This window comes from Apteryx mantelli, chromosome 12 (assembly GCF_036417845.1).
Source record: "Apteryx mantelli isolate bAptMan1 chromosome 12, bAptMan1.hap1, whole genome shotgun sequence".
Taxonomy (NCBI): domain Eukaryota; kingdom Metazoa; phylum Chordata; class Aves; order Apterygiformes; family Apterygidae; genus Apteryx; species Apteryx mantelli.
This window is the reverse complement of record NC_089989.1, coordinates 12,419,485-12,441,367: the sequence shown is the minus strand read 5'-3', so window position 1 is coordinate 12,441,367 and position 21,883 is coordinate 12,419,485. Positions and strand designations below refer to the sequence as shown.

Sequence of the window (21,883 nt, the reverse complement as noted above, 5' to 3'; positions counted from 1 at the left end):
GCTCCCAGCCCGCTCCTAACATGGCCGCTTCGCCCACTTCCAAAATGGCCGCCGCGCCACGCTCGGACCATAGAGAAGAACGGCAGTCCGCTCTACACGCCGCGGCGTTCGCTGTCTATGGTAGAAGGCGGACGGCGGGCATCTCTATGGCAGCGGCGGCCGCGCTGGCGGGCGGGCAGGCCCCGGTGGCGCCGGCCGCCGGGCGGTGACCGGGGAGAAGGATGCCCCTGGCTGCCTACTGCTTCCTCCGAGCCGTGGGCAAGGGCAGCTACGGGGAGGTGAGCCTGGTGCGGCACCGGCACGACAGCAAGCAGGTAGCGGCCGGCGCGGACAGCGGGGCGCGCTACTGCCCCCTGTCGGGGCGGGCGGTGACCGGGCCGGGGGGGCCCCGCCGCGGGGGCGGGGGGGACGGGGTAGCTGCTGCCCTGCTCCGGGCCGGGGCCGGGGCCAATTGGTGTCGGGGGGGGGGGCCCGCGGCCCGGTGTCGGGGGAGAGGCCGCGGCCAGGCCCTGGTGTGTGTGGGGGGAGGCCGCGACCGTGGCCCGGCGGGGAGGGAGCTGCGGCTGCAGCCAGGGGCCAGCCGGGCCTAGGCTGCCTGTCGAGGGGTTGCTGTTTTGCTCCCATCTACACTAAGACTTTTGTTTAAGAAAATGCTATTTTTTAATGTTAAAAACACATTTTTTTTTCACTTAAATAACATTGCTGCTGCTTCTTTTTTTTAACGGCATAATGTTATGTTTTGGGGAGGAAAACCTAGCTTTGGGAGTCCCTCAGGTGACAAGAAAACACAGCTTGCGCTCTTTAGCCCTAAGTAGAAAAGGTGGCTCTTGGGTCGCTGCTGTTAGCGTACTTCTTTAAGACATCCACGTGTGGGGGGTTTAAAAGGAATAGCAGGGATGGGAAAAACAGCTTATGGTGTGCTTGTGCTCGGTTGCATTGGCTGCTCCAGCACCTGGCAAAGCTTGGTCACGTCAGAGTCAAACTGCAGCTTTTTGTTCTTTGCCTTTCTGGTGGGAACTGGAGGTGGTGGTGTGTGGCTTGGCCAAACCAGCCACCTTTCAGAGAAGATGAAAGAGGCTAAAGAAAGGGGGAAGGTGAGCGGTACCCTGGCGTCAGCCTTACGTCCCGGACGGGGCTGGAGGTGGCGGGAGGGTGGGTTTGCCCTGCTGTGCTGAGAAGGTGCCGCCTTGGGGGCTGAAGGCAGTGGAGGTGCCGTGGTCTGAAGGTGAATCCCCAGAGCTTGCTCCCTCCAGACCAGCCGCCGCGTGCGTAACCCACCGTGCTCAAAGGGTTGCCGGCCTCAGGGCCCTAAAAGCAAACAGTACACTGTGGTGACTTCCAACTAAATGTATTGGTCCTTGAATTTCACCTCTTTGACACACTGATCATTAACATTGGCAAGAGACTCGCTTCCTTATCGCTATTGTTTTAACCTAAGTATTTTGATGTGTTGTACTGTGTCTTTTTTGCCAGCTTTTATAAACATTTTTCCCTAGCAGGGTGATAGGGTTTTTGGTTGTGGCTTTTGAGTAGCGTTACATGTTCTATGGAAGCAATAACATTTTATTTAAGTATATTTGCTGTTAAATGCTTTCCCTTTTTTTTTTTTTTTTTTGTGGGGGGGTCAGGTGGCTCCAACTGTTTAAAATGAGGAAAAAAAATGCACTTTGCACACAATTTCGTATCAAATATGGCAGAAAAGCATTAGGATAGATGCCATGGGAATGTGGTCAGCATAGCGTGCTCATTAGAGCAAATATAATTGATACCAAGCTTAAAGTTATGCTACCTGCACGGTTTTGCATTTCAGTTATATGTAGTCTAAAGACAGATCCTGAAATAACGCTAAAAGCTGTCGGTTTGCATGCCTGGAGGTATGGTTGTAGTTGGCTTGTCATGTAGTACATAATGGCTACATTATGTTTGATCTCAACCGTAGGTGATGCTGTACGCAATTAATATTGTTGTATTCCTCTTTTGGAGCTGTGTATCACTGGTTATAAGAGCTGAGGAGCTTGTCTAATATACGGCAGATTTCTGAAACAAAAATTCATGCTCAAAATCATGAAGTACTGTTGACTTCTGCATACTTGGTTGCCTTGATGTATCGAGGCAGTCTTCCTGAAAACTAACTAAACATGCGGAACTTAAATTAATAGGGCCAGCCCAAGAATAGACAGCATAGACGGTTACAGAGGACACTGAAACTGAATGAGTAAATATTTTTTTTTTTTAGATGTTTTGGTACCATAAGTTCCCAGATAAGAGTGGGGTCAGACATATACCATGACACGGGCTCTTCCACGAAAAGCTGATGCACTAGAAGTGATTACCACAAAGTTTACATCAGGAAGGGAACAAGATCATCCCTAAGTATTGATGCACAAGTATTGATTGTACACAGTACGATGAACATGTGCTAAGAATTTTTTTGTCTTGTCTTTGATTACATTTTTGATGAAAACTGGACTTCCGTAGGAATATATTTGCACTAGTATATTAGGCAGCGTAAATAACAGTTTTCATATGTAGCCTTTAAAAAAAAAATCACATTAACACAGAAGTAAGTAAATTTAGGGTTGGGCACAAGAACTTTTGGCTCTCGCGGTATGGTGAAGCAGCTGTGCTTCCCTGTATAATTCATTTCTCATCCAATAAGTTTAAACCTGCATATGTAGAAACTCATAAATGCAAGATATAGTTAGTACAGTTTTCTGATAATTTTAGGGCAGGTTTTAAGAAGTTAAAAAATCTAAATTACACCTGCTTTCAGGTTTTTGGGACAGTATTTTTTCAATGTGCTCCTAACTGTACCAGCCCTCCAACTACATCTCTATTTGCTCCATTTCTTTTTCTCATGGAAGCTTTTTTCTATTCTCTCATGCTTCTCAGTTTTCTAGACTTTTTGCACAAAGCAATTAAGATTAAGTCAGCTCATCCTTGGGGCTCCTCTACCAGGTGCAAGTTCTTTGAGAAAAGAATGACAGACCTAAAAAGCTCACCAGCATTATTTTGTGCATTCATAAATTGAGCACTTTGAGATATTTATTCTGAATATGAAAATGGGGAATTTGTAATCTAAGCCTTGAAACTGAGATGCTTAACAACTTTTTTCATCTTCAAATATATGATTGGTGTTCCTCACATGCAGTTGTGAGATGTTATTTCTTAAGTCTCTGTTTTTTTCTACAAAGAACATAAATTTCATTTCTGAAGACTGCTTTTCCTTAAACAAAATAAAATGAAAGGATCTAGTGAAGAATAGAGTAAGTCCAGCCAGATGACTTTTATCCTAAACGTTCATTGTCATTTTTCTGATGCGACTACATGCTTTTCTTAACATTATTATATATTTATTAGTATTATTGAAACAACTGTTTTTGAGAATAGCTGTGATGTACAAAACGGCATTTCACACTTAAGAGATGAATGATAGCCACCTATTTAAAATGAGGGAAAAAATTATAAATCTGAACATCAGTCAAAGCAAGCGAAACATCACAAAATTCCTGTGCAGAGCTTCATTCAGGTAGACTAATTGAATTTAGCCACACCTGTTAAATTTTTACAGCATAATGGTAAATGTAAAATATACCTGCTAGACCAATTGCAACCTCCATAAGGAATAATGTGTGCGTATTTCAAATACTGCATTTCCTTTAGAGCTTTGGAATTTCCTGGGGCTTCTGCATGCTAACTTGGATCTTTCCTGATATGTCTTGTAATTTCTTTTACAGTATGTCATCAAAAAGTTAAACCTTAAAAATGCTTCCAGCCGAGAGAGGAAAGCAGCAGAACAAGAGGCACAGTTGTTATCCCAGTTGAAACATCCAAATATAGTCACCTACAGAGAGTCCTGGCAGGGGGAAGACGGCCTGTTATATATTGTTATGGGCTTCTGCGAAGGAGGAGATCTGTATCATAAACTTAAAGAGCAGAAGGGCAAACTTCTGCCTGAGAATCAGGTAGTGGAATGGTTTGTCCAGATTGCCATGGCCTTGCAGGTAAAATAAAAGTACAACTTTGTATCTTTAAGATATAGACCTAGTTTGGCTCTCTTTCCGTATAAAAATACCACGATTAGTCTACAGATTTAAATTCCAGTTTGGCCTGGTTAGCATAGAATTACAATGTTTATTAGTGCATATAAAATATTCACAGGTCATTGCAGTCAAACTAACTTTCTCTTGTAGGTGAAAAACTGCTATTGTATATTCTGTCTACATTTCTTATCATGGTAGGTAGTGTTAACCTCCAGGGGGTTTGCAGCTCTAGCCTGAAATGCTTCTCCAGTTTGAAATTTAAGATTAAATTTACAAAATGCTTTAAAAAAAAAACCCACCAGCTTCTTTCAGAAGCAGTTTGTGGTTTTGTTGGTGTTTTCAATGATGAATTTAGACTACTAATTCATCATTTCTATTAAATTTTATCTCAGTTTGTTGGAGTTTAATAATTTGGAGCCTATCAAACTTTAAAAGCAATTGTTGTAGTAATAAAGACCAGATGTAAATATTAGCATTAGGAAATAAGGAAGTTGGACAGCAAATGCTATCTTAATGCTGACTGCTGTGGTCAGATACACAAAAGTCTACAGTGGTATCTTGTTTTTGCTTAAGTATAATCTTCTACCCTGTATTTAGACAAAACTAACATTGTGTTTTCCACCAAAATGTTATGCTAAAGACTGTGAAATGAATGGCAACAAATGGAGGGCAGCAGAAAGTAGGTTAAGGGCTGAGCCTTAACTTTACATTCCTCTTTTCTCCTGGTTTGCTGGAGATCAAGATCTCGCACAGGGAGATTTCACAGAAATGCCATTCCTGTCTTCTCTAGTGATATATGTGGCTTTGTTGTGTTTGTATTTTCCCTCTTTGACTTGTGTAATGTAGTTTTACTTTTCAGTGGAGAAGAGCCAATTAGGAGTTGCTTAATGCTATTTATATATATATATTTTTTTTCAGTATTTACATGAAAAGCACATTCTGCACAGAGATCTTAAAACTCAAAATGTTTTTCTGACGCGAACAAATATTATCAAAGTGGGTGACCTTGGAATAGCCAGAGTATTGGAAAACCAGTGCGACATGGCCAGCACTCTCATAGGCACGCCATACTACATGAGCCCTGAACTCTTCTCTAACAAACCCTACAACTACAAGGTAGAGACTGTTGATACAAATATTATTTCTGCTTTGTTAAGCAGCTTGATTATTACATTTGTCCAAGAGCGTTACCATCTTGTGTATTTTTTAAAAAAAGTTGTTATTGCTTTCAAATCTTTTTAATGTCCTCAGAGTCCAAACAAAAAGACAGAGATTTGTGGGGAACTGAATTTATGGAACTGAGTTTGCTGCAGTGGGTGAGAATTAGTAGCGTGTGATAACTTATCGCAGCCAAAGTGTTCAGCAGGCTGCCTGTACTTATCCGGGCATGCCAATGTAAACAAAAATAACAGTCTGTTAGACAGCTACACTGTGGAAATTTATTATGCAACAGACAGGAAGCTTTATGTTCAAAAGCCCCTGTTATGCATAACAACAGCGACATTAAAAAACAAATAAATTTTCAGAAGAGAAGTGAGCAGTGTCACTGTGAGTTTAAAATAAAGTAAGGTAAACTTGCTTTTGTATACTTGTGCAGCTCTTGCTGCAGACCTCATGCACCCTGAACTTGGGTATCTACAATGAGCATGAGCTAAGGGGAAACTGCTCTAATGAAAAATAGAAAGATTGTCATTCTCCAGTTAGAGCCAATACAGTACTTAACTTGTTTTTTTTTTTTTTTCCTTTTTTTTTCTCAGAATAAACCTAGTGATATTTGGAAGACAATAGTTTAATCAAAGTTAAAAATAAAATAGACTGAAGCCAGACATTTACAATGGAATTTGGTCTTAGCTTACTGTCATTAATTGTTTCTCTGAAAGCAGGGGACTCTGAAGGTAAAACTTATGCAATTAATACAAAGCTCCTAAAACTTTTTTTTCCTTTTTTCCAGTCTGATGTTTGGGCACTGGGCTGCTGCGTTTACGAAATGGCTACGCTGAAACATGCCTTTAATGCTAAAGACATGAACTCTTTGGTTTATCGAATTATTGAAGGAAAGGTAAAAACTTACCTAAAACACTTTTTATCTGGTTACAGTGGCTTTTTGAAGGTCTTGAATGTGTGGGGTTATTTTGGGTTTTTTTTGTTTTTTTTGTTGATGTGCATCGTCATACATGTTTTAAGACTGGTATTTCATGGTGGTACATGATGTAATATTAGACCCAGGAAGTCGTCCATTTTTAAATACTGGTAGAGTTTCTTGTTATCCTTCTGTGTAACTCGTATATCGGTGAATTTTCAAAGGGCTGAAATGACTTACTTTCCCCATCTACTTCTGGTTTAAATATTGTGCAAAGAATTATATCGCTGTTCATATGTATGCCATTTTCCTTTCAGGTAAGGCTAGCCTATTGAAGTGTATTACTTGCTTTGGCATATAATAAAGCTAACATGAATTTATATACAAGTCTTTTTATGACTCTTATGCCTATTCATAGAACATTAACTGCTGATATTAAGAAAAAGTTAAGAAAAGTTCTTATGCAAAATATTTGGAATTGCTATATTCTGTTTGATAGGTAGTTAAGCACTCTAGGTAACGTTCAGCATATGAAAAAACGAGACTATTTTTTATGCAAGTACCTAGCATAATATAATTGTTGTGCAGATCTAGCAGTAGCCCCTATTGACAAATATGTTAAACAATATCACACTTCACTTTCCTTTTACAGCTGCCCGCCATGCCAAAGGATTACAGCCCGCAGTTGGTAGAGATAATAAGAACTATGCTCAGTAAAAAGCCTGAGGAAAGACCTAGTGTGAAAAGCATACTAAGACAGCCATATATCAAGCAGCAAATCTCTTTGTTTCTGGAAGCCACGAAGGCGTAAGATATTTTCATTTCAGTGATCTTATGCAAAATATTTATGTTGTTATGATTTTTGTTTTAAAACTTTTTTTTTATAGCAGGATAAAATTAGTTCTGTTATGTGCAATTGCGAAACGTATGAACATTTGAGTTTGTTTAGACTCTTTGAGAAATGTAATAGGAGGCATTTATAAGAGAATGGAAACTAGTTTTTTTGGCAAATGCAAACTATGAATGTGCAACAGCTTGGATTGCCCAGCTTATTCAGAGAGAAAAAAGGAAGTTGCACCAGTACTTTCAAAGAAGTGATAGGAAATACACATCCTTTTTTATGGTTCTTTGATACCATTTATCACTTGAGAATTCCACAATCAAGTTCCTTTTGCTATTCACTGTTCTTTAATTTGTTAATGATAAATAATAGGTATTTTTCTTTGTCAGAGATGGTCAATTATTTTACTGCTTCCAGATAACACTGATCTTGCTGCTGTGTGGAACAGGTGTGCATTGCTGCTAGAGTCTGAATAGTGCTTTTAAGCTCCTTTTACAGAGTTGAAGATGAGTATGTTGTGCGCAGTCTGTTGGAAAAAGCCCAGTGTCTTATATGCTCTATGTAAACTGTTTAGTGAAGTGGGTTTTTTTAATTGATGTAATCTGAAGAAGCATCTTAAGGTCTTGTTGCTGGAGACTGAATGACCAACTTTTACTATATTCCTTATAGGAAAACAGCCAAAAGTCATAAGAAAACATTGGATTCTAAACTTAAAGATCCTTGTTCTGTGGTCTCAGTTAAGAATGAATCTCATAACAGGAATGTTGCACACCAAAATCATTCCTTTGAGCAAGCCAGGAGGAATAAGGTGGTAAGATAGATATATATATAGATATAGATGTATTTTTTTTCTAAACAATGCATCTGCTTTTCCTAAAAAGATACTCAGTTTTATATGAAATGCCTTGAGCTTTTGTGAAAACATAGATCTGATTTCTAGCAATGTGTAAAATTTATATTAATAGAGGATTTGTGTTTAGGTAGAGATGCAAGCAAGTAAACAGCTGTGGTTCAGTAAAACTAATGGCAGCTGCTTTGCTAAAATATGTTAACTAAACAGCTTTTTTTTTTTTTTTTGTGGACCACTATCACTCTATGTGAATTATTTTTATGTAACCTTACAGTTGAATTAGCACATAGAGCTTTTGTATGCAGCATGGTTATAACAAATGTTTCCACACTTCTCATGGAGTATTTGAGGTCTCTGTCCAAGCTGAATTTTTTGCTACTATTTGATGACAAGTAGCAATCATTTAAAATATACATATATATATATAATTTTTTTTTTTGACTGGAAAAACAAACTATGATTCCAAATGAAAATTTGTTTATTGTTGGAGTTCTTTCCAGTGGTTAAAACAAATCTTTTAGAATGATTAATCTTGTACATACTTTTTAATTTCTGTAATATGAGTCCGCTATTGTGAGTTTAAGCTTTTAATGCTGAAGTACTGAATGTATGTGGTATCTTGAAAATCTGCTGGGACTTACTGGCTCCTCTCTTATGAAAAAGTCAAAAGAGTATGACTTTTCTTTTGTGGTCCTGGGGAAAAGTGGGTGTGCTACATATATATAAACCCATGCCTAGAATATGCCATCTGCAGATACAGTCTGCATCTCTTTAAAAGTATGGGTTGCAGCATTTCTGAAGCTCTTAAGCTGTAGGTGATCATAATTTCATTATAGTTTATGTACTCTGGTATATTAATGATGTTCCTGAGGTGCTTAGAATATTCTTTTATATGTGTATAATATCTGAAAGGTAATTCTTTTTTAATTCTAGAATGAAGAAGAATGCATCATCAAATATAAAGCCACCAAATTTTGTCCCTCAGAGAAACCAGCTGTTGAGTTGGGAAGAAAACCAAGCAATAATGATTTGAACAGCCTGGGAGATTCCTTAGCTACAATTAGTAAAGTGGATATTGATATCTTACCATCTGAAAAGAGGACGTATGGAAGTGAGAAGTGTGGCAGTGAGCATGTTCCAGAGGATAATAAAGCAAAGTATTTAAATGTTCCAGGGGATTCTAAAACATACAGTAGATCACTAATTAAGGAAGATGGACTACAGCAAAAAACAAAGCAAGCTTTTAAAGCTGAAAGTGTTGAGTCTAAGCAGTCTGCTGTTGATGCTACAGATAATGATGCTGACACTTTGAAACTCCTGCAGCCTGTATCAAAAAACCAAAAGCAAACTGACCTGGTAATGCACTTGTGCTGTACTTTGATGTAGACTTACCTAATGGCCAGCTCTTAAAATGTACAGAGCTGCTGCACATAGTGGTTATCTATCAAAGTAGGATTGTGCTGATGTGATTATTGAGATGCTTAAATAGTTATGAGCCTAGGCTTCAAATCTGCGGAGGCAACGTGCTGCAGGAATTTTAGGGCTCGCATCTAGATGGTGAGAATGCTGTTCTTATAGGAAACAAAAGTTTTCTTTTTCATCTGAGAAGAGAGAGGGCAAGAACAGTTTTGGGACTTCTGGTCTATGTCCTAAATAGGCCTGGCTAATCTCTTGAGTTAGTCCTAGTATGGAGGGGGGACTAATAGGAATTGGAGTAGACAGCCAGTGAAATGGGGCTCCCACAGGCTTCTGTCCTGCATTCATGACTGTTTAGTATGTTCACTAAATGATTTGGATAGATAATTGACAAAAGCCGTAAGTCCATCATTTATGTGAAACCTAGTGTTGTTACTTAAAAGTGAATTTAATGTATTGGTCTCTGTGTGACAAGGTTAGATGAAATTCTGGTAGGAGGTGCTAAGTTTGCCAGGGAATAGAGGATAGATTAAGCAGCTTTTGGAATTGCTTCCTAATTTATTTTTTGTGCACTCTCTCTCACCTTCTCACTTCTTTGTAATCAGAAACTTAACGAAAATTTGAAGGAGCTAAAAACAGTGAAAGGGGAGGAGTGGAAGAGACTAAAGGCAGGCAGGAGATGGAGAGAGGCATAAAAGAAAGGAGAAAGGAATAGTAATATGGAAACGTGGAAGGTTTTACTTTCTCTCCTGGTTTCCCTTTTCTCAAAGGTAGTTTGCTTCCTATTGTTCTTTTAATTTCCAGTTATTCTTTCACTCTTTGTGTTGGTAACTTGAAAAAAACAGTATTTCTAAAGAAATACTGCTTTCTGCCTAGGCGTCAGTAGTGCTCTCCTTTTGATAGTAACTGCCTCAGAAATACTGGCTAATTCTTTTTCCCCTGTGCCCTTGTTCTCAAGTGTTAGAAGAGTCTGCTGAGAGAACTAGGAAAAGATTTTATTCTTACCTCCTCTTAGTGTATCTCAGAAGTGTCAGTTATACATTTGACTCTTCCACTCGCATCTTGTGCTTTGGATTTAAGGGTCTTATATCTGTTCTGGCTGCTCAGTGTCACTTCTGCACAGTCACATTCATGAAGCCAGTCTGCTTTAGGTGGTGATTCTCTTTTCATTGAGTTCTGGTCTACAATGAGATTTTCTTATGCACCTTAATATTTGGTTGTTTTCTGATGAGGAATCATTATCTATTGCAGAACCTGGATTCTACTGACAAGCTGCTGGAACCATTTGTTCCTGTTGTAATTCAAGTAAGTATTTTTTTATTTAAAGGTTTGGTAGCTTAAAAATGCTGGTAGAGCAGATCTTGTTTTCTAACTATCAAGTAAGAGTTTATTTTGGTTGTATTGTGATACATTAAGATAAATGTTGTCCAAATAGTAAAGTGGCCTGTGCTGATATTGTAAGAGGCATGTATGTTTAAATCTGGAAATGGCATGTCTACATTTTGAAAAATAATTTTACTTGTTAGGATGATGTCTGTCATGGAACTTCAGGAGACCCACAGGAAAAAAATACCTCTCACTTACACCCTCATAGCTCTGTCCACGAACCCTCTCTCTCACGGCAGCGACGGCAGAAGAAAAGGGAGTTGTCCAAAGTCTGTTTGGAGAAGGTGCAGATAATCAAAAATGAATTTGACTGTATGATTCTTTAAACAACATAATACTCTTCTATTTTTCTCCTCTTTCCTTTAAGGCTATTGCATTTTTTTTTTACTTTTTAAAAATGGGACGTATTTAAAAAAAAGTTTTATACTGTTCTCATTTCATGTACATCTAAATAACTTCATTGATAAGAATATGCAGAACACTGAAAATGTCCTTTATGGGCAGCCTGTGTAAATCTTTGGAAGTGTCAGCAAAGCTCACAGGTCTGAGGTGGGTGTGCTAGATGGTCGTAATGAAACAGTGAAATGTTGTCTTTGATTATAGCATGGCAAAGGCAAAAGACATTCCCAGGGATTTCCATCGGGAATTCTCACTCTGTTTGTCCCTATACAAAACATACAGCACTTCCACTGACTGTGCAGATAAGGCTGCTCATAGCGAGCGGTAGGCGACTGGTACTTTAGAACAGACATATGTAATGGCTGTCCTGAGCTTATGAGCACAAACTCCAGGAAGAAAATCTTTTCCCTTTCACGTGCCCGTGAGCCAGGGCTCCGGACACTGCTGAGCAGAGGGACCTCTTTGGGGAAAGGCATCAGCTGTATAAGCAGAGAGAAGAGCGCGATTTGTTTGCAGTGTGATATCCTGCTGTTCTCTTGCATTTTGCTGTTTGAGGGTGGGGAACAGTTATTACAAAGTCACTGGCTGAAAAATAGTCTGGGAGGAGGAAGGATGAGGAGAAGGGAAGGGAGGCAGGGGTGAAGTGGGGAGATGTGAAGAAGGAACAGTAAGAGCCAAAAACTCTGCCATCTAGTTTTGCTCTGTAAGAATGATGACTTGTAGATTGTGGAGTACTTTAACTTTTAATGAAAGTAGATATAAATTCTGCTCGCTTCTCTTTCAAGTTCAGAGCAGTTGCTCCTCGGCCTTTACCTTTTCCTTCTGATGCGAATGTAAAGACAACACAGAGCTGTGCAGAGCATGGTGCTGAAGTCTCTGAATCTGTAAATAGCACCAAAACCAGTCAAGTTGCCATTGCAAAGGTTAGTACTGAATGCTGTGTCAGCAGATTTGTCTCTTGTTGCTTCTGAGCAGTTTGTTCCCTAAGAATAAGCGCAGCGAGTAAAGAAACGTAGAGCAACTTTCTACCTAATGGAAGTCCTGTCCTGCATCTGATCAGTGCAGCATGAGAAGCTTCCTTGCTGAAACAGGCAGGTCAGAAGCTCCTTTTCTGCAATGTTTATCGGTTGTGTTGTTGACCAAGACCATTTTGTAGTAAATCATAGAGCATTTGTTAGCTAATTGGAAAATCTACTCTAGTAGCACTCTCTTGCATGTTCAGTTAAAGAAGTTTTTTTGTTTTATAGGTGATCGATAACAAAAGTGATTGTGACAATTGCTAATTAATATCAAATTAACTTATTTTAAAGGAACGGCCCTTGTCAGCGAGAGAGCGTAGGAGGCTAAAACAGTCTCAGGAAGAGATGTTTCCCTCTGGTAATTTTTATGTTTGCATGTTAACATTCTATATATAGAGGCTGGTAATTTCTCTGTGAAGAAATTCTAACTCACTGTTTGTTCTTTATTCTTCACTAACTTTTTCAAAAAGATGCGCTAAGGGTCTAGTTCTGGTGTTAAATAAAAATTTCTGTTAACGTGTCCATATTTTTCTACTTCTTATTCAGTTGTATTCAGTTGTGTTTAGTGGTGACAACTTGTATTTGAAATGTTCGTGAAGCGCAGGATATGCACCTTTCAGATAGAAGCGTCAGTGTTTTCTGTTAGCAGAATACCTACCGCCTGTCTTCTGCCAGGTGATAGACTTCTTCTTGCATGAGCATGAAACTAATTCAAAATACATGCAGCTAAGTTATAAATATTGTAAAAATGTCATCCTTTCAGCGATTCCAGCAAGACGAACATCAAATAGTGCAGTAGTTGAAGCAAAATCACATGTGGAAAATCATATTAAAGTTGCTCAGTCCTCATCAGATCCCAGTATTTCTCAGGTAAACTGGGGTCATCTGTTTTTGAAATATTTAAATGCAGGCACAATTTGAGAAGAAAATGGTATTAAAAAAATCTATACATGGAAGAACCTCTCAGTCAATAAGAATGCACCGTTCTCTGCAGATACTGCTTTAGAAAACCTGGGCTGGAGTACGGATCTGTAATCCACCTTTTTGTTTGGCTAGATCAGTTTAAAATTCAGCGCTCACTGCCCATTTTCACTCCACTTGTCTGAGACGAAGGCTCACAGGGATTTCACAGAGAGAGCTAGTTGTTATAAACTCTCCAAATTGAAGGGTTTATTTGTTTGGTTGTGGGGGGAAAAGTTTATCCTGAACTGCATTTTTGTAATAGGTGAATAGTCTGTTTTAAGATGCTGTTATCTACACACTACCTTTAGCTTTGGTACATCTAATCTTGCTTTGGTAGTGGTGTTTGAAAATTATTTTTTAAGCTGCAGTCCTGTTAAGTGCATACATTTATGTGCTGACAATAAGGAATAGGTGCTAGATGAAAATGAATAGTTTCTGTTAGTATTATCTTCCTTGTCTAATTTAAAAAGTCCTTTCTAAGATCACGAACATAGGGGTGAAATCTGATGCAACATCGGGGAACATTATTAACAACAGATGCAAAAAAATAACAGCGAAGAAATTTTAGTCTAAAATTTCAAAGCATAGGCTCCATTTTCCTCAGCTCAGCGCTTGCATGAAAAGTGTTTTGCATGTTTTACCTACATGTGTATGCTTATAACTGATAAAATCTAAAAACAAAAACCTCATCTGCATTCATAAACTGAGGTTACATCAGTTTAGTATGCACTAATTATATGTGCATGTGCTAGTGATGTTTTTGCATATTGTGCTATGCACGGAACACAAAACTGTAGAGACCCAGGTAAAGGCTTGGTTAAAGGCTCTTTGTATATTTTAGGGCATATGGGGAAGTTACTGAATCAATAAAATAATATTTAAATACAGTTTTAAAATATGTGTATGTGTATAAAGACTGATAGATGGGCTAAGGATAGTGGCTTTATAATATAGTTGGTTATATTTGTCAATTCTTACCTAATTTAATTGTTTTTGATAGAGGCATTTGGCAAAGCATTTTTTGTGGTTAAAACTGCATGACTGAGATGTAAAACTAGCTAAATAAGCATTTCATGAAAGTATGTTCATGATGTGGTGTTTATTAGCTTGTAGTTAAAACCAGAAGTTATACATTTGAAGTATTATCAAGCTAAGTCGGTAAAAGTATGCTTGATGAAAGGTATTTTTCTGTATAAGAAAAGTAATTTATGCCATACAGATAACAGACAAAAATCCTAACTCTCAAAAGTAATTTATTCCCTCCTCACTTAGAAAAAAAAAGGAATCCATTGCCTGTCTGATGACGAGTTAAGCTCTTCCACAAGCTCTACAGAGAAGTCTGATGGAGATTCCAAGGAGAAGTAAGTGTTTTGTTTAATACCATGCAGGAGTTTTTATCTGCTGTATTGGATCTTGACTTGGAGTGGAAAAATATTTGCAGAAATTGCTTTCATGTCTGATCTTTACATAGTGAGTGATGTTATGAAGAAGCACATGTTACATAAAGAAAACAAACTCCATTTGTTCTTCTGTGAACTTTCCATGCTGAACTTCCTGGTGCATTGGTTGTGTGCCTCTGGTTTTTGGCAAGTGAAACTTTCCAGGAAATCAGTCTTCCAGCATCAGAAGATATGTACTGTCAGGATGCGTTAAACAGCACACGTTGCATAGATGCCAAATGTTTCTTTCTCACTGTGATTGAGGCTGAAGTATTTATTTTGGATTTTGTCAATGTGAGCAACTTCTCAAAAAATATTCTCTGTTGCATTACCATGGGCGCAGCCACGCAGGTAGTGGTAGCTGATAGGGTTGGGAATTGTTGCTAGATGCATCTCTGAACCTTTATTAGATGAAATACTACCAATGTTTCTATTGATAAAACTGCATAACAAAAAGTAACATGAAATACTTAGCAGGACCTCACCAAATTTATTGGAAGTCCTCTGAATGCAAGGTGGAAGTTGCATCATGAGTGGTGACTGAATTGCATCTTTTTCTCCTCTACTAGAAAAAGCAGTATGAATGAAATGAATGATTTGGTGGAGCTAATGACTTGGACACTGAAAATGGACTCTAAGGAGAATTCTGAATGCTGTGTAACCTCACCTCCAGCCTCAGAGTTTAAACTTCATAGAAAATACAGAGACACTTTGATTTTGCATGGAAAATCATCCGATGAATTAGAGGAATTCAAATTTGAAGAGTTTCCTTCAGGTCTGTTGCTCTGATATTTCTTTTAAATGAGTGGTTGTCAGTTGCTGCTTACCAAAGAAAACCTGCTAGTGGACAACAGAAGGCAATCCGCTCTCATTTCTTAAATCTCAAAAATACTCCTAGAAGTAATTAGCTTTCTGAACAACTTTCTTTGTGTACAGAACTGCTCTAGTTGTGATTTGCTTGCCAGTGAAAGGAGTGTGTGATCTATGCAGTTGTTAATGAAGAGAGCAAGCTGGTCTGCAATATGGTCTTTCACCATGTGATTTGTACTTAGAAGCTCCAAAATGAACAGTTCAAAGGAGATGAGTATTTTAAAGTAAGATTTTTAAGGCATCCAAATGATTTGATAGCTGTGAAGCTTTGTGAATTGTGGTTAAAGCTGAAATTGAACTTGAGGCACAAGCCAGCATTTAAACACACTGGAGATTTATGTGAGTATAGAAGTCCATTCTCACTGCAGATCTTACGGAAGTTGATTTTTCCCACAGCAAGAATCGAATCGCTTTCCAAAACCAGACCTTAAATATGTGTTTATATTCCAAAAAGCAACAAAAAATATAGCTGCTATGACTGCATTTACTGTGCAAACCAGAAGATAAGTGGAAAAGCTGAAAGTAAGTTTTTTGAAGTCTGAGATCTTTTTTTGCTCATGTGTTTTAAGCATCAAGGATTCTGCTTATAGCCACTCTGGTGATCAGCAAAACAATGAGAGCGCGCTACTCTGACGTTGGTTCTGCATAGCTAGACGTAAAATACAGTGAAAGATTTTGTCGCTAATGTGCACAGATGTGACAATGTTAAAGCTGCAAACTTGAGTGGTAGGGTTTTCTTCTGTCAGTTTTTCTCATTGTAAGTATTCTTTATATTATGTATAAATAGTAAGATCTTCCAGCTATTTACTGCCATTGGGGTTGATGGGACGGGGCTACTGCATTTCTAAGCTGAAGCTTAATTAGATCAGATATTTTATTTTCACAAGGAAATCCAGCCTGTGAAAGGAGAAACTATTAACTGTTGGTGACTTCATTAATTAAAAAAAAAAAAAAAAAAAAGCACTAGTGTTCTCAGTTCAATTCCTAGTGGGGGCCTTCCCTTATAAAATGACCATCTTTGTTGGCGGTTTCAGCTGAGAAACAAGAGATTTAAAGGTTGTTGAGAGAAACGGGCAGATGGCAGAACTGATGCCATTCACGTTTGTACTGATTAAACTTTTTATGTTTGCTGTGTGAAAGACTGAATCATTTTAAAAATATCTGTGTGGTATTCTCCTATGATTAGGCAGAATTATCCAAATACCATTATTTGAATAAAAACTAATTTAGTGTACAGGAACCAGCTGAAAACAGAGACCTAGTTGTGCAAATTGTCTCTGCATCGACTTTGTACTGTACAATGTCTTAGGAGTTAGCGTCTGTGTAGTTCTGATTGACCATGATTGTTGATTATTCTAGCTAGTCAGTTCAGCTAGACATTGTTGTTCCATACAAACCATCTTCATGAAGTCTTTCATGATACTTAAAATGTTGTCCCATATTCTTCCAGGCGTGGACTGTGAAAGTTGATTATATCGAATGTAATTATTACGACTTTTTTTTAAATAGGTGTGCTATCAGGTCCTGAAAAGATCAGGAGGATGGTTGAAATCCTAAGATCTGATGTGGTGCAAGGATTGGGAGTGAAACTTCTTGAGAAAGTGTACAACATCATGGAAGAAGATGATGAAGTGAAGAGAGAGGTGAATGTCTCACAGATTAAAGTTGTTTAATTTCTTATAAACCCAGATAAATGAGCAGTCCTTGCTTTTTTTCCTTTTTAGATATTGATACAGTGATGCAAACCTGGACCCCCAAAAGCTTTAGTGTTTATACAGTCATTGGCAGGCCAAGGGCCTAAGTATATTGTCATTTTCTGTCTGCAGCTGTAGAAAGACTCAAATAAAAAAAAAAAATTAACAGACACCTCAAAAAGAAAAAAAAATGTATTTTTTTAAATTCGAATGTAAAAGGTACCTCATGAGAAACACATAGAAGCTGTTAACAAAATGACAGGCTGGGGAACAAAGACTAATGACAACAACAGTAAAGGCTGTTATTACCAATTACTAATGCCTAGATTATCTTTCACTGCTAGCCTTGCCATAGAAAAGTCTGTAACAGTACCCAAATAAACAAAAAGGATGGCTAATGAGCAGAATGAATCCAAGTCTCCTAGCATTTATACAGCTTTCCCCTAAAAGATGGCAGTCATGAAATACAGAAGCTTTCTCAGATGCTTTCTTGCCTGCTGCCCAGTAAAAAGTCTTTACAAAGTTGATTCTGAATGTAGACTAGGTTCAACTATAAATTCTGCAGGAACCAAAGGAACTTTAGAATTATATCATAGTCCTTAGTTTGTGAAGAAGCAAGGAATTTGAGTACTTTTATGCTGTTGTTTCTCCAGTAATCATTTCCCTTTGGACTGTAATTTTTGTCTTGACATTACTTGCATAGTTTTCCTTATGTCCAAAGTGAAAAACAGTTTAATATTCATTCTTAATATACATGAGTGAGCAATAACTACAGCTCATCTGACTCAAAAACCGGTTACAAATAAAATACTGCATGGCTAAGTATAACCAGTAAAGATTTGACTTGTATTTACAATTGTCAGGTGGGATTTGGAACATCCTTTGCCCTCAGACAACAAAGAGTGTCTTTTCCATTTATCTCTTGTCATGTCTGTGTGATCAAACTTCACCTGATGTTTCCAGCTGAGTGCTTTGCTGTTCTTTTGTTAATATTTGGGTAGTTTCTGTTTGTTTTTATTTTTTTAATGCAAGGTGTTTTTTTTTTTCTTGTATTCTAAATAGCTGCAGTTGCGGGAACATATGGGAGAAAAGTATGCAAGTTACAGTGCGAAGGCACGCCACTTGAAATTTCTTGAAGAAAATGTGAAGTTCTGACCAGATTAAAACTTTTCCCTTAGAGAGAAGAACACAGTTTTTATAGCTTGCTTGATAGACTGGACCAGCATATGAAGCATGTTTATCCTTTGACTTTCTTTGCTGGAGTAAAAGGAGTAAGCTTGGAAAAAACATTACAGCATTAGTTGTAATAATATTTTCCATGTTAAAATGTGAACCAGGCTGTCACTTTCTTGGAAGAGGAACTTCTGAGATGTTTAGTTCTTATTCTCTTAATGCAACTTTAGAAGAGTTTATTTTACAGATGCGAAGATGGATGGATACCAAGTTTTGTATAGAAAGTTGTGTCAAAAAAATGTTTTGGTTTGAATTAGTCATAGATAAAGCATTTTGGTATGGTGATATACTAAATACAGTAACAGAAATCTATGCCAAGGTTATAGGGTGCTAGGGTATAAGCTATTACACCAACTATGAAGTTTTAGCAAGAAGAAACAATTCCTGGGTTTTGCACACCAAAAGCCCCTGTAGATTCTGTAAATTGCTAATTTAAAATGCTAAAGGGGGTTGCTGTATTGCTTTCAAGCACAGTGACTTTGGCCTTAGCTTTTGTGTTTTATTGCTAAGGCAATCACAAAGGTGGTGAAAAGCACTTAATAACAAGCCTGAATATGTTTGAAAGGAGCAGCCATGGTTACCATCCTCCTGGCTGGAGAATATCCCTTCCCCTTACAAGTACTAATTCCTTTTAGGAATGAAAGTGTCCAAGATCAGGGCCATTTAGTCAAATAAGTTTGTCTTAGCTTTTCCCTTGCCATGCACATTTGTTAGATTGTGTTACTACATGCACCCAGGTTTTGTCATGTAACATCATTATTGAGAAAGCACGTGAGTTCTTTTTAAAGGATAATTAAGTCATCAAGGGAATTGAATTTGTAAAATAAATTTTTAAAACCACAACCTGTCTCTTTCCCTGCCTTTACAAAAAGAGATTTAGCTTAAATATCAGAACTTGTAGCCCCTATCGGAGGAGATTAAAGTGACAGGCAGTGCTCAAAAGGTGCAACAATTGCTGCCTTTTACATGCTAAATGCTCAAGTTACAGGGCTTCAAGAGCCACAGCTACTGCATTATGCAGAGTCAAGATGTTATTTTCTCTGCACAGGTGAGTTTATTTTTAGGCATCTCCTATCCTAGGACAGTTTCCAATTCTTAACATTTTTCAAAACCATGGATTTGGGGGCAAAGGGGGAAAAATAGGGGGGAAATTGTGCTGTTTTACAAGACTTGTGACAAACTGCCACTGCTGATACTTCTAATGAGTTAGTTTAATACAAGTCTAGCTGTATATAATAATGTTTTAGGCTATGGCAATAACTTTAATTATACTTGATTTAATGCTTTCTAGGCCAGTGTTCCTTTTTAGTAAAATACTGGAGTGAGATGTGACCTCGAGTAGCCTTCCAACACCCCCCCACCTACCTTCCCAGTGACTTCATTAAAACACCAGCCACATTTATAGAGCCTTCATGCTTTCTGCAGATCTTGGTGTACTCATAAATCAGTAAGAAAACAAAAACAAAAAAAACACTAAGCCAAAAAGTATCTCCCAGCTGAAAGGTATTAAAAATTTAATAAAGCTAAATGCTACAATGTAACATCATGAAAAAACATATTCTTTAGCTTTTAGTATGTCTCTTTGGCTTTCTGTCTGCTGGCTTCTTATCTTCTGTTCCCAATTCTTGGACAGGTAGCCACTTCAGAGGATTGCGGCGGTACATAGGCCAAGGAGGGAGCGTTAGCTGAGGGAAAGGAAGTTGAAATATGTAAATCAAGACTCTAGATAAGTGTTTTGTACAGCTACTACTCCACAGAAAGCCGCATTGTCCTTTCTCATCAAGGCTATCAGTTTGACTTAAAATGAACATTTAACTGAAGTGGACAAACAATTCAGTGTTCGGTAGTAGTATTAGACTGCAGTATTATCTAAAATGTGACTAGTATTTGAGAACAGGTAAGCATTCGCTTGTACAGAGTACACCATGCTGAGCGAAGCAAATACAGGACTATAGGACCAATGTGTTCTACAGGTCACAACACAACTGTAAGTATGTATTAACAATCTGAATTACAGGGCAGACATTTGTCTCTGCTAGTAGCTCCTTAATTTAGCTAGCATTTCAGATTAAATAGTGCATGTATTTTCTGGGTTTAAAACAAACAAAGACACTTACCAGACATGATAAGGCAAAACCAGCCATCACTATATAGACTGTCCATCCAAACTGCTCAGTGATGTATCCATAGATGAAACCAATGACCTTTCAAAAACAAAAAAAACCCTTTAAACATACAAAAAAAAATTCCATGGTGTGCTACGATTAAGTTACTTGGGGTGGGAAGGGGAGTGGGGGAGGGCAAAGAGTTAAGAAGAAAAGCTAGGTTTTTTAAAAGCCAGATTTCACATGTCTTTCTAACACTGTTTTCAGAATTGTAGGCCAACAATGAAGTTAAAATACAGAAAGAAGCAAAGTCTTTAGTCCGTGACAGCCCCTCTGATTTTGTCTAAAGCTTTAAGTGATCCAGTTAAGCCAAACTATCCAAAACAATCTCATAAGATCAAACCAGATTTTTTTTTTGTCATCATCTGTAGTTTTAGTATACTTACTGCAGAGACGAGAATGATTCCTTGAAAAATCTGTTCTGCTAACTTTTGGCCCTTGTAGTCCTGTGGAAAGAGATTTGTTGGTCAAAAAGTTTAAGTGCCCAAATAACTTATTCATCCCTTTTTGAACACGTATAATCTAGTATCCAGAGTCCCATACCTATATAACAATACTTTTTTTTTTTGTTTATCATCCTGTTAATGGATGATACACAATGACTTCCTCTTTCTTGGGAGGAGTCATTACACACTTAAAGTAGCAAACATCGAGTCCCTTACTATATGTACTGAATTGTATTCCAAGATTATAGAGATGATTCCTAGATTACTTGTGATTGCCCCAGTTGTACTTGTGGTCTGTGACAAAACTTATACCAGAACTCCTGTTCCCTGACCACACACCGTACCCTGAAGGTAAAGCCTGCTTAGCAAATTACCTAAGCACCTGGGCACTTGCTCTAGAGCTCACTGGAGCTAGCAGACACAAAGCCCAGTTTGACTAGTAGCACAAGAGAAGCTACGTGACAATTATAATGCTGCGTTTCGGCGGAAAACAAGTTCTTCACCATCAATTCCAGTTAATGCAAGGGATGGATTAGGCTATGGCAGAAACAAAAACAAAACAAAAAACAGAGTACGTGTACGAGAGTATATGCACGCCGTCTATATTGAGAAGGATTTAGAAAGCGTGGCTCGTTTGTCCTTGGCCTCTGGCTGTACCTAGCACAGTCAGAACATACACGGGGCCCCCTGTGCGCAGCAGCATCCAGTACTTCGCGCCCCCCCCCCCCCCATTAAAGCATCGATTACGAGACCAAGCAAAGGAGGCCTCGCAGCGCCCGGCCGGCCCGCAGGCAGCCCCGCGCCCGGGCCCGGCGGCGCCCCCCTACCATCTGCGTGGGGATGGAGCGGAAGGTGTCCAGCATGGCGGCGGCGTCGCCGCGCTCCGGCTGGCGGCGCGGGCTGCCGGTACCCCGCGGCCAGGCAGCGGCAGCGGAAGGCGAGCGCTGACGTGGCCGGAAATACGCCCGCTATGCCCCGCCCCACCGCTCGTCAGCCTCTGCGCGCAGCCGCTCGGCCCCGCTATCGGCCGTGCCGGCCC

General features: G+C 38.8%; 2 protein-coding genes across 4 annotated transcripts; one reads left to right on the top strand and one right to left on the bottom strand.

The window, feature by feature from the left end:
- Positions 1 to 156: 156 nt before the first annotated feature.
- Positions 157 to 19,076, top strand: NEK4 (NIMA related kinase 4). Of its 3 annotated transcripts, none has more exons than XM_067303236.1 (16): positions 157 to 278; positions 3,738 to 4,004; positions 4,962 to 5,159; positions 5,995 to 6,102; positions 6,776 to 6,930; positions 7,634 to 7,775; positions 8,748 to 9,170; positions 10,482 to 10,535; positions 10,757 to 10,900; positions 11,801 to 11,938; positions 12,326 to 12,392; positions 12,798 to 12,904; positions 14,270 to 14,358; positions 15,006 to 15,211; positions 16,816 to 16,949; positions 18,063 to 19,076. In XM_067303236.1, exons 1-16 carry the CDS (start codon positions 222 to 224, stop codon positions 18,153 to 18,155), a joined length of 2,382 nt encoding a protein of 793 aa, XP_067159337.1. In that variant the 5' UTR covers positions 157 to 221; the 3' UTR covers positions 18,156 to 19,076. The 3 variants fall into 3 exon arrangements, with proteins under 3 accessions (XP_067159337.1, XP_067159336.1, XP_067159335.1); XM_067303235.1 differs by having other exon boundaries at positions 157 to 314; positions 7,634 to 7,772; XM_067303234.1 differs by having other exon boundaries at positions 157 to 314.
- A 654-nt stretch (positions 19,077 to 19,730) lies between these two features.
- Positions 19,731 to 21,795, bottom strand: SPCS1 (signal peptidase complex subunit 1). Its single transcript, XM_067303242.1, has 4 exons — positions 21,672 to 21,795; positions 20,785 to 20,844; positions 20,351 to 20,437; positions 19,731 to 19,918 (listed from the first exon to the last, which is right to left on the bottom strand). The coding sequence occupies exons 1-4, from the start codon at positions 21,705 to 21,707 to the stop codon at positions 19,796 to 19,798; spliced, it is 306 nt and encodes a 101-aa protein (XP_067159343.1). The 5' UTR covers positions 21,708 to 21,795; the 3' UTR covers positions 19,731 to 19,795.
- Between the last annotated feature and the right edge of the window lie 88 nt (positions 21,796 to 21,883).

Excerpts from the sequence above, each read along its gene's own strand:
- SPCS1 (XM_067303242.1), bottom strand. The coding sequence starts at position 21,707 with ATGCTGGACACCTTCCGCTCCATCCCCACGCAGATG. Across the intron at positions 20,438-20,784 it reads GAATCATTCTCGTCTCTGCA|GTCATTGGTTTCATCTATGG; the intron begins GTAAGTATACTA and ends TGTTTTTGAAAG. Across the intron at positions 19,919-20,350 it reads GTTTTGCCTTATCATGTCTG|CTAACGCTCCCTCCTTGGCC; the intron begins GTAAGTGTCTTT and ends CCTTTCCCTCAG.
- NEK4 (XM_067303234.1), top strand. The coding sequence starts at position 222 with ATGCCCCTGGCTGCCTACTGCTTCCTCCGAGCCGTGGGCAAGGGCAGC. Across the intron at positions 10,536-10,756 it reads TTGTTCCTGTTGTAATTCAA|GATGATGTCTGTCATGGAAC; the intron begins GTAAGTATTTTT and ends TTTACTTGTTAG. Across the intron at positions 16,950-18,062 it reads ATGATGAAGTGAAGAGAGAG|CTGCAGTTGCGGGAACATAT; the intron begins GTGAATGTCTCA and ends TATTCTAAATAG.